We start from the raw sequence: 10,799 nt of genomic DNA, 5'->3' as shown, positions 1-10,799 counted from the left end.
CCTTCTGAGAAGAGGAGATGGCAGTGAGGATGAATACCATCTTTATGAGTTGCACCAGCCAGAGACCAGAGCAGTGGGTGCACATTCCCCAGAGAGTCTGAACTTCGAAGTCCAAGCACAGGGCTAGCCAGTGGCTGGCTGAAAATCACTGTGACTCTGTGGAGGATGACTTTCTAGGGGTGCTCCAGTAGCCCCCCACTGTGCCCATCCTAGAGCCCCACCGTCAACAGCTCCCCTTGGGGGATGCTCTGATGTTCACAAGGGACTGGGACTGCTGCTCTCCCCACATCCCCAAGTGTCCCCTCGCCGAGGGGCTGCAGAAGGGCACCCCACCACCCCACCCGGGGGCTCCGTCCCCCCAGCATACACCCCTCCTGTAGCACCAAGTGCCCCGCAGCTCCCCTCCGGGCGAGTGGGGGTCCCGCGGCGGGGCTCGGTGGTGCTCGGGGGCAGGCGGGACTGGTGCCACGCGTGCCCGGCCGCCCGCAGCGGCTGCCCGACGGGGAGGGCGGGTGTCCTGCCGCCCGGTGGCGGCGAGGAGCCTGGCAGAGGACTCGGTGAAGGACCTTCTCCGGTTTCCTCGGGAGGCTGTCAGGCGGCGGGGGAGCCGAGCCCCCCGCGCCTCCCTGGCCGCGCTGGCTCCCTCCCCCTCTCCCCCGCACTCCTCCTCCTACTGCTGCTGCTCCTCCCGCCCTGGTGCGAAGGGCTTTCGCCGCTTTTCCCTCCTCTCTCCTCCCTGTCTCCTCGGCGGAGCGCGGTGCCGGGAGGCGCAGGCAGAGGCGCGGGGATGGGGCGGCCGCCGGCGCCCGACCCGCCCGCCCGCTCCCGCCGCCTGCCGCCGCGTCCCCTCCCCGGCCGGCGGGAGGCGGCGGCTCTCCCATGCCGCCCGCCTCGCCCCCTGCTCTGAATCTCTGCCCATCGGCCGATCTGGGGAGAAACGGGAAGGGGGTACGTCTCCTCGCACTTTTTTTTTTTCACCCACTTCTTTTTTTCTATCCTTTTTTGCCTTCCCTCGATTACGCCCCCCTTCTCCCCAGCCCGCTTCTCTTCCATCGGGGCTCTTCGGCAGCCATGCGGCCGGTCCCGGGCGAGCGGCTCTAACTCGTCTCCTCGCCCGGATGGCCCCCCAGAGCCGCGGGCGGATGGAGCCGAGCTACGTTGTGGGTATCTGCTGCCTGGTGCTGCTGGAGCCGGCCCGGGTGTGGAGCGGCGAGCCCAGCACCGGGGGTCCCGGGGAGAGCGGGAACAGCAGCCAGGCACCGCCGCCGGAGACCACGGTTCCCGCGCCCACCGGAGCGGCACCACCGGGGGGGGACCGCTGCCGCGGGTACTACGACGTGATGGGGCAGTGGGACCCGCCGTTCAACTGCAACGCCGGCATCTATCAGTACTGCTGCGGGACCTGCGGGTACCGCTTCTGCTGCCAGTTCAAGCCCGGGCGGCTGGACCAGAGCGGCTGCTCCAACTACGACACCCCCAACTGGGTCAACACGGGCCAGCCGCCTGCCCGGGTGGACGAGACCCCCGAGGACCCCACTCGTGACAAGACCAACATGATCGTCTACATCATCTGCGGTGTGGTGGCCATCATGGTGCTGGTGGGCATCTTCACCAAGCTGGGCCTGGAGAAGGCACAGGGTCCCCAGACAGAAATGACCGTCTCCAGGTAAAGGGGTTCAATCCTCCCAGCTTCCCTGCTTCCTCTCCCCACGGGTGGTAGCTCATGTTCCTAGCCCATTGCGTAGACTGAGCCCTAGATTCACCTTGGGACTGCCAAGAGGGTGAGGTGATCCCTAAAGTCCCTGTCCGGGCATGCTGAGACATCCGGGGGTGGGTTGGCTGCAGCCCACTAGCCGGGTAGGGAGGGCTGGCAGCCAGGACAGCGTCCATGAGAAGGGGTGGTGTACACCCATTTCCTCTCAAAATGACCTGCTCTGTCTCTTGAGGAGGCATGTCCCTGGCTCAGGAGTGCCAACCCACCAGCCAGTGGGGTGGGTGATATGTGAGCTATAGGATGTGGCTTCCCCCCTGCCAACAAATCTGTGGTTCCCAATGTCCCAGGAAGGTGAGATCGGGTCTGACTGTGAGTGGGGGGACTCTGGACTGCAGTCCCCTTGATCACAGCCTCGCTTGCAGTGCTGGGGGAGACGAGGTGGCAATGACAGTTCCACTGTGGCTGCTGCACCAGCTATGTGTGCATGTGTGCACACGCATGTGTGTATGCATGCATGGGTGTGCCCTGGGGTCTGCCCTGCGCACCAGTGTGGGACACCGCCCATGCATCCACACTCTTATACCCCCTGGAGCGCAGCCTCCAGTGGAAAGTTGGGCAGCTTCTGCCTGGAGCCCATCCCTGAGACTCCAGCCTCTGCTTTTCAGCCTGCTCCTGGGGCTGAGCACAGGGCTGGCAGGGGGAAGGTCAAGGTGTCAGATATACTTTGGCACTGGAGACCCCTTGCATCTCCCCCAACTTCTGTGCTGCTGCTGTGGTTGTCGGTGCATCTTCCCCTCTCCCTTCTGCTGCCAATACATGATTCTCTCCCCATTTTGGGGCTCTACTTTGCATCTTCCCGGTGAGGACATCAAGCCTGGAGAGAAACCCATTTTCATGCCATTTTGTTAAGGGATTTCAGCTTTTTAAAAAAGGAAAAGCAGGGCTGGTGGAAATTATTTCATTGGGAGGATCAGGCAGCTGCCCAGATCGCAACCCCCAGCACCAACACACTCTCTCCTTCCCATGAGACATCCTTCTTCCCCTGCCCATTTGGGACTTATGCAGCCACTGGGTGCTGCACCCCAAATCCAGACCCATCCCACTTCTTGCATCCACCCAGGGGAGCAGAGGCTGATCACCCCTGGTTGGAGGAGGGTCATACTGAGTCATGGAGGGGGTGACAGGACCCGAAACACAAGAGGCAGTTTTGGGGGGATCCATGCTGTGCCCCCACCTCGGCAGGGAGCCTGGCTGTGTGCTGCTATGTGCCCGCGCCTCCCCCTGCGTTGCCTGAGGAAGTGCTGGCACCTTGACAGGATCAATACAGCCTCTGCCAGCCTCCTGACTCCCCTTCCACTCGCCTGCCGCCGTGTCTTTTTTTGGTCATCCCCTCCACCTCCTGGGAAGGAGATACTCGGGGAGGGGTCAGACCCTGGGACACCCAGATTCATGTCCTCATCCCCTGCCATTGGGAATTGCCTTCTCCTACCACCAGCTTCTGGTGGGACTGCTGCCACTCACCAGGGATGTTTTCTGTGGGTAGCCCCAATTCTGCACTGCTGGAGCCGTGTGTTTCCCCTTGTGCCGCCCTCCACCTAAACTCATGCAAGCCTGAATTTTCCCACTGAGTTTGGAGAAATAGGTGCCTGTTCTCCATAAAGCCACAGATCTTTTGGGCACTAGCATACAGACTGGGAGAAGGTGAGTTTTTCACCTTTGAGAGACAGTCAGAAGGGCACCCCCATCACTGCAGAAGTCAGGAGAAGTCTTGTCCTCCTCTGTGCCCTTTGTCCTTCCGTGCAAGTTGTGAGCAGTTTTGGTTCCACTGGGATGGCAACTGGAAAGCTGGGGCAGGGCAGGAGTGGTGCATCAGGTGCAGAGCCCCAGGAACAAGGCAAGACAACAGGCTGACATGATTTCCTGGGTGCTGGGCTGATGGAGACAGTGCCAAAGGCTGGGTACATCAGCATCCAAAAAGGGACGCTGTCACCTTCATCCCACTGTGCCTGGGCAGGTGGGGGAATATGCTTTGTGTGGTGCCTCTGAGACAGCAGGGCTGTTTCTACCTGCCTTGCCACTGTACCCACGCATGGCCCAAGGCATGGGCACTGCCACCTCACCTCCCTCCCGGCACCTCAGGTAGGAGCTTCTCATTTGCTCCTTGGGCACCGCATCATGGCCATGGGCCAGCTCCCTGTTGCACAGTCGTCTTGATTTCCATTCTTACTCCTCCCTCCCTCCAGGGTTTTTCCGCTCCTGGGGAGCACTTCACTGTCCTGGACAGCTCCCACCGCTGCTGCTTGCAGGTTTCTTGCTTGGGGGGTAAAATCAACCACTTTTGCACTTCCAGATGTTGTTTGTCATGGTTCTGGTCCTGATCCAAACCGAAGAAGCGTGACCAGGTGCAAAAAGTCCATTAGCTCCTCCCTGATGGAGACACCTGAGTCTGTGTTCAGCTTGTTCTGAGACCCCCCCACACCTTGGCCATCTCCAACATGTCTTTGTCTCCTCATGGATTTGGTGCACCCAGGGAAGTGGGTGCTCAAGCAACTGCAGCTACCTGGTTTGTCCTCCCGTCCTCATCCGCCTTCCTCCTGCAGGGCCTTATGGCAGCTCCCGCAATCCCCTCTCCTTCCTGCTCGGCTCATGCTTGGCATCTGTCCCCGGCACTCGCTTAGCCTGGCCAAACCCCGCGTTGAGTCAGGAACACCTGCCTGTGTTTTTCTTCAGTCCCCGGATCTCCGAGGACGTTGGGTCCTTGGGGACCTCCAGGATCTGTCTGTGCCCATTACATTGAGAGCAAGCACACACCTCAGACCTCACCCAGAAAACCTCCTGGGTGGGAACTGCAAATTTATAGCTGGCGAGAACAACCCTATGGGAAGAACTGGGCAAGGAGCAGCCTTCTAGAGAGTAGGGGGGAATTCTAGAGAGGGGCAAAACAGCTGTCAGGAGCAAGTGCTCTGGCAGCTGCAGTAGATGAGTGCTCAATCCTGGCTTTTCACTCCCTGGGTCTCCCATGCTATTTGAGGTCCCCAGATTTGGCCCCACTGTGCCCCCAGCCGTGTTGGATGTTTCTCTGGCAATGCTCAAGTCCAGTGCCATGCCTGCAGCTGATGTCCATGGTAGCAGGTAGTGATGAAGATCTAGAAAAGTGTTTACAGGCAGCATAGTGTGCTATCATGTGGTGCCCTGGCTCTCTGGGGGACAAAAAAAAATCCAGTTCCAGTTGGGAAGGAGATCTGGAGGTCTGTCCCTAGACTGAACATAATGTTTGGGGTGCTCTTTTCCACTTTCCCAAGTTCCAACACCCACCACTGCAACTCCCGTTTTGCAAAGACACTTTGATAACCCCACGCCATCCTGAGCATCCCTGAGTGTACCAGCCCCACCAGGCAGGTGTCCCACAGTGCCTGTGCCACTCATGGATGGCACCCCTGCCCTGAGCAGACACCCTGTAAGCTGTGGGAAATGTCTCTCTTGGGAGGTGAAGATGAGTCTCTCACTGGGCACAGAGGTGGTATGACCAGCCAGGATGCTTTCCTGTGGCTGCAGTGTGCTCTGTGCCTCTTGCAATGCTGCACCTCTGCTCCAAACCTCATCACCCCGCTCATCCAGTGGCTGCCACCTTCTGTGTCCCCACCAAGGGTTCACTCCAGCTCATGGCAATGTTACTTCATACCATTAGTCCATCATCTCTCCTCTCTTTTGGAGGCTGTGCTCCCTCCATTGCTCCCTACCCCCTTGCCAGGAATTGCATACTTTCTCCTGCTGGGCTTGCCAGGTATTGGGCTTGGGCCTCCCAAAAGTGAGTCGGACCCTGGGCTGGGCTGCCAGGTCAGCATCCTGCTCCCACACAGGCACATCCCTTGGGGATGGATCAGGAGCACTGAGTGCTTCATGCATGGCTTCTGCTGTGAAGCTCTCTTGGCCTCCAGCATTCTTGGTTCTGGATCTGCTTCTGTGCTTGGTCTCTGGTCTTGCATTAGGCTGGTTTGGGGCAACTTTGTTGCACCCTCAAGCATGACTAGGCTTGCCACGGAGGTGGCTGCATGCCCCCCCATTGATGCTCAGGCAAGCTGGGTGGGAAGCCACCCTCACACACGGCCTCATGTACTCTGCATCCACGGCCAGAGTGTGGATGGAGGCCTCAGTGGTACCATTCATCAGAATGTTTTGCAAATGAGCAGTGCAAGTCTAAAGCTACATCTGCACTCCAGATCCATCTTGCTGCTGCAGACCACCAAGTGAGCTGGGGAGATGTCAAGCCCCCTTCGTCAAGCCCCCAGCCTCAAGACCAGACTGAGGCTCAAAATCCCCAAGCTGATGTTCAGTGAGACAACAGCTCCTCCTTAGTGTCACTCTCCATGTCCACGTTCCCTGCGCTGTATCACCTGGGGATGAGCCAGGGAAGGGGTGCAGTCCCTGAGAGCCCTATTGGCAGCCTGGCCAGTGGCACTACTCATGGTGCAAGGGCAGGGTGAACCCCAGTGCTACTGGTGCTGAGACTCGTGTACGCTTTTCACCTTAACAAAACAGCTCATTAATTGCTATTTAAGCCGTTGTTGTTAATCGTTATTGTCCACATGCCCCGAGCAGTCAGCATGGAGGGCACGTTTACGAGAAAGAGCATTGACAGATTTATGTGGAGAGAAGTCACAGATAAAGGATTGCTCAAGCTTCATAAATAGACCCGAGGAAAAGAAAAAATAATTTAAAAAATAGGTCAAATCGCATCGAACTTCCTGTTGAAACAAGCCTGTTTGAGCATTGGCCCCAGGGACAGGCAAGAGCAGGCAGCGTCCAGTGGGGAGGGGCTGGTGAGCAGCGCACCCCAGGGAAGGTGGGAGTTGACAGGGCAGCAGCTCCCCGAGTTGACAGCCCACACCCATGGCCTCGGGGGACCTGCCTCCCCCTGCCATGCCTAGGCACAGCCCACTGTTCGCCCAGCTTGTGCCCAGAGTTTCTCCGACTGCAGCATTCATGGCCGGAACCCTGGTTGGGTCAGTCTGTTGCAGGAAGGTTCCTGGAGGGGTGCAGACTTTAAATAACTGCAGGATGGAGATGCCACAGCCTCCCCAGGCAGCCTGGTCAAGCATTTAACTACTCCTGCAGGGAAAAAAAAAAAAAAGTTGTTTCTTCTGTTCAAACAATATTTCCTGTTTCTGTTTGCACCTGTCACCTCTTGTCAGTTTGACACTGTCCTTGTTACACCCTCCCTTCAGATACTCATGTACATTGGTAAGATCCCCCAAAACCTCCTCTTCTCCAGACTGAACAGTCTCAGCTCTATCATCCCCTCCTCATATAAAAGATGCTCCAGTGCCATCTTTGTGGCCCTTCCCTGGACTCTCTCCCATACATCCATGCTTCTCCTGTATTGAGCTGGAGCCAGCACTCCAGAGATGTGGCCTTAACCAGTGCTGAGCAGAGAGGAATGATCACCTTCCTCAGACCTGCTGGCAACACTTTGCCTAATGCAGACAGGAAACCATCCAGTGCCTTTGTCCCAAGGGCACTCTGCTGGCTCATGGTCAGCTTGGTGTCCACCAGAATCCCCAGGCCCTTTTCCGCCAAGCTGCCTTCCAGCTGGTCAGCTGCCAGGGTTTGGTCCTCACTCGTTTTAATGTCTTCAGCTCTATCAGGGTTCTCTTAGCCCATCTGGAGATTAAGTGATCCCAGAGGGATTGCTACACAAAGCTTCCCAAGAATGATGTGAAATTAACCCATAGGGCAAGTGACCCTTCCTTGCAGCTTTGCTCTTGCCCCTGCCCTGTGATGCTGACTGAATCCAAACTGGGAGAGAAAAGGCTCCCTCAGGTCCCCACAAGCATAAGCATCCCCAGGCACAATTCATTGTTTACTCCTTTGTTCTCACTGCTTTTCCTGGAAATTCCAAGCATCACGTTTGCTAGGTTTTTGAGCACTCCCGGTGCCATGAGCTGACACATCTACCAAGTCAGGATTACTCCCCCCTTCCTCTCCAATTTGCATTTATGCATGTTGAGTTTAAGCTGCTGTTTTATCGTCCAACCACTTGCTAACCGTCAGCTCACGGTGTGTGTCTGTGAGCCAGCCAGAGCCTTGGAGGCGCGAGGCATGCTGACAGTGAGCTGGGGATTAGTGAGCCAAAAAAAGTCCTGAGTGGATACCCCTGCACTCCTGCAGTCATGGTGTCTGCAGGGGGAATGGTGTGTCTTCTCATCACACCATCGCAAAGCCCTGTGCCAGCAGGAGCATCCCGTCCTGTCCTGGGACTTGCTGCCAAAGGCTGCAGTGGCATGTGGCTAGGTCCTGCTCCAGCTCTGCCAAAGTGCTCCCTCTGTCACTGCTGTTGTACCCTCCTCTGGCACCACCAGCACTGGTGTACCTTGCTCTGGCATTGCTGGAGCACTGCCGCTGTGCCTCGCTCTGGCACTGCCAGCATGCTGTGGTGGGACTGCAGAATCTCTGTCCATGAATGTTAAACAAAATAGGGCTCTATGTTATGTAATGGTGTTTAATGTTTAATGCTGTTACTTACAAGGAGGGTGTTATGCACAGACAGTGCCTGCGCCAGAGGCTGCCACTAGTTGATTTCCTTCCCCAAAGGGGCACGAGTGCCCTCTCTAAACACTTCCTTGGGGTCTTCTCTGTTTTGAAGGGACTTGAGTGGAGGTGTTGCCTCCTCTTGCCCGTTCCACCAGGCTCTTGCTCTAGAGGAACATCCCAGAGGTGTTGCTCCAGCTTCCATGAGATCAGTTTTCTCTGTCTCAGTTCACCGTACCATTGAAGCCTACTCCCTCAACCCTCTTATCAATTGATGCCCCTGGCTCTGGGAGGGCTCAGCCCCAGCCAGATCCCAGTTAGCTGTTAGACTTGCTAGCCCTCCTGCAAAAGCTGGATTAGTAGCCTGAGGGCACTGCTCCCAGTGGCTCTTTCCTAGCTAGGTTGCCTAGCTCTGCCTTCAAAGAGTGGAGTTCAGCGCTGGGATGCATTAGGGGTCCCAGGGGAGCAGGATATTGTTCTAACAGCCCTTCCACCCCTCTGCAGGACACTGACAGATCTGCTGAAGCAGCCAGGCCACAGCCCCTCTGAGAACATGGACAGCCTCATGGGGGGTGTGCAGGTCCCACTGGGCGAGGGGCTGGCCCGGGGGCCCCCCAGAAACAGCACAGGTAAGGCGCTGGTGTGGTAAGGAAAAATAAATTCCCTTGAGTGAATAAAGGCAGTGTGGGAGGGTGCAGCCTATGGCTGAGCCCCCACCCATCTCTGCTCCTCCAGACAAGCCACCCTTGAACAACGCGGTGGCCATTGCCCCCTCAGTGGGGCGGCCCCACAGCCACGGCAAGCGCCTGCCGCTGGCCAGCAGCCTGGCCCTGTCAGCCCCGGACTACACTTCCTACACCACCCTCAAGGTTGGAGGTGAGTGCTGCTGCCGTGTGGGGTGGGATGGTGGCCGGGGACATGCACGCTGTTGACCCCTAGAAGTGGGGAGGGGCATGGAGCTCACAGAAGGGCACAGGCAGGACAAGCATCCCAGCTTCCCAATGCTCCTGGGATGGCTGCTCACAGCAGAAGCTCTGCAGCTCCTCCACCACTCCACCTGCCAGCTGTGCTGCCCAGCCAGGCAGGGCCTAGGGTCACACACGGACCCACTGCACTGCCCAGTCAACCAGCAGCCAGGATCCCACAGAGACCCGAAGCACTGCCCACCCCATCAGGGTTCAGGATCCATATGGACACACTGCACTGCCCAGCACTCGGTTCCCCGGGACCTCCCAAAAGCACTGCCCAGCCAGTTCATCGCCAATATCGGCCTCCCCCGTCAATTACCACCCAGAATCCCTCCTACAGCCCCACCCCAGCCTTCTCCACCCCTGCACCCTCCCCAGTCCCCGCTGTGCCGGCAGGAGGGGGTGTCGCTGCAGCGGTGACACCGCACGCCTGTCCCCACAGAGAGCTCCACCGAGGACTTCTACCGGCGGTTCGGGGGGCTGGAGCCACCCCCCGCCAGCACACTGCCCTTCCCGGCCGAGAGCCCGGGGCTGGCCGAGGGCTGCCCCCTGCCCAAGGTCAAGGGCCCCAAGGTGCCGGGGGGTCCGGCCTTCCCCGGGGTATGGGAGGGGGGCCCCCACCGCGGCCCCCGCCGGCCGGGCCTGGCCCCCCTGCGCTCTGGGGGGCCGCCCGAGGCCTTCGGCCCCTCCGCCTCGCTGTACGGGCAGCACTCCCGGCACCTCGCCACCAACAGCAAGACCGAGGTCACCGTGTGACGGCCAGCGCCTCGGGGACTGGGGCTGCCCCCTCAGGCGGGGAGCTCAGGGAGGAGAGCAGCACAGGACTCACACAAACCGCGACGCTGGCTGAGCGGGGGACGCGCCGTCCGACCTGGCCCCAGGGATGGCGACGGCCAGCTGCGCTTCACCATGGAGGCACTGGGGACTCATCCGGGCAGCGAGCTTCGAGCGTTCGCAGCCCACCCGGGAGAGGCTGAGCCGGGGACACTGGCAGGGCCGTACCCTGCCCGGGGAATGGGGGCCAGTGCAGGACAGACGGGGAGCAGATCCTGCTGGGGGCAGGCAGCCGCACCTGGCTACTCTGACTCGATTCAAAGCACCGCCCCCACACTGCTATCAAAGCTCGAGCAGCCCCTTTCCCTCCCCAGCCTCCTCCCTTCTCCACTGCCCCAGCCTCCACCTTGTCAATAAATAACACGTTAAACTGTATGGCCTTGGTATGAGTTGGCTGAGCAACTTCACACTGCTCACAAAACCTTCCCCCGGGGCTGCAGGGTGCAAAGCCCACTGCCCCACAGGGCTGGGGAACCCCCCGCGATGGGGACATGGTGGGAATAGAGCTCCCAGGGCCAACTGCAAAACCCTCCGAGCAGCTGCACAAAAACAGATCTCCTGTCTGAAGTTTAATGGTTCTGACAGAGTTTTACCAGGGGGAGCAGAGGAACAAAGAGATGGAGTGAAAGGACATTGTTCTAAAGCAAGGTCAGGTAACAGCGTTCCTCCCCTAGAGGAGCTCCTAAAATTGCAGGCTTCTGGCCCAACTCCACCTTGCTTGGCTCTGCTCGAGCCATCATCCCCTTGAGCTGCTT

The 10,799-nt window shown here is 58.8% G+C and overlaps 1 protein-coding gene across 1 annotated transcript; it reads left to right on the top strand.

Moving 5' to 3' along the window:
* Positions 1–1,025: 1,025 nt before the first annotated feature.
* Positions 1,026–10,417, top strand: SHISA8 (shisa family member 8). The gene is made up of 4 exons (XM_056510584.1): positions 1,026–1,666; positions 8,747–8,871; positions 8,978–9,118; positions 9,653–10,417. Exons 1-4 carry the CDS (start codon positions 1,119–1,121, stop codon positions 9,964–9,966), a joined length of 1,128 nt encoding a protein of 375 aa, XP_056366559.1. The 5' UTR covers positions 1,026–1,118; the 3' UTR covers positions 9,967–10,417.
* The last annotated feature ends 382 nt before the right edge of the window (positions 10,418–10,799 follow it).

The sequence above is a fragment of the Oenanthe melanoleuca genome, chromosome 1A (assembly GCF_029582105.1).
Source record: "Oenanthe melanoleuca isolate GR-GAL-2019-014 chromosome 1A, OMel1.0, whole genome shotgun sequence".
NCBI classification, from domain to species: domain Eukaryota; kingdom Metazoa; phylum Chordata; class Aves; order Passeriformes; family Muscicapidae; genus Oenanthe; species Oenanthe melanoleuca.
Note: the sequence above shows the minus strand (reverse complement) of the source record. Positions and strands in the feature narration are given on the sequence as shown.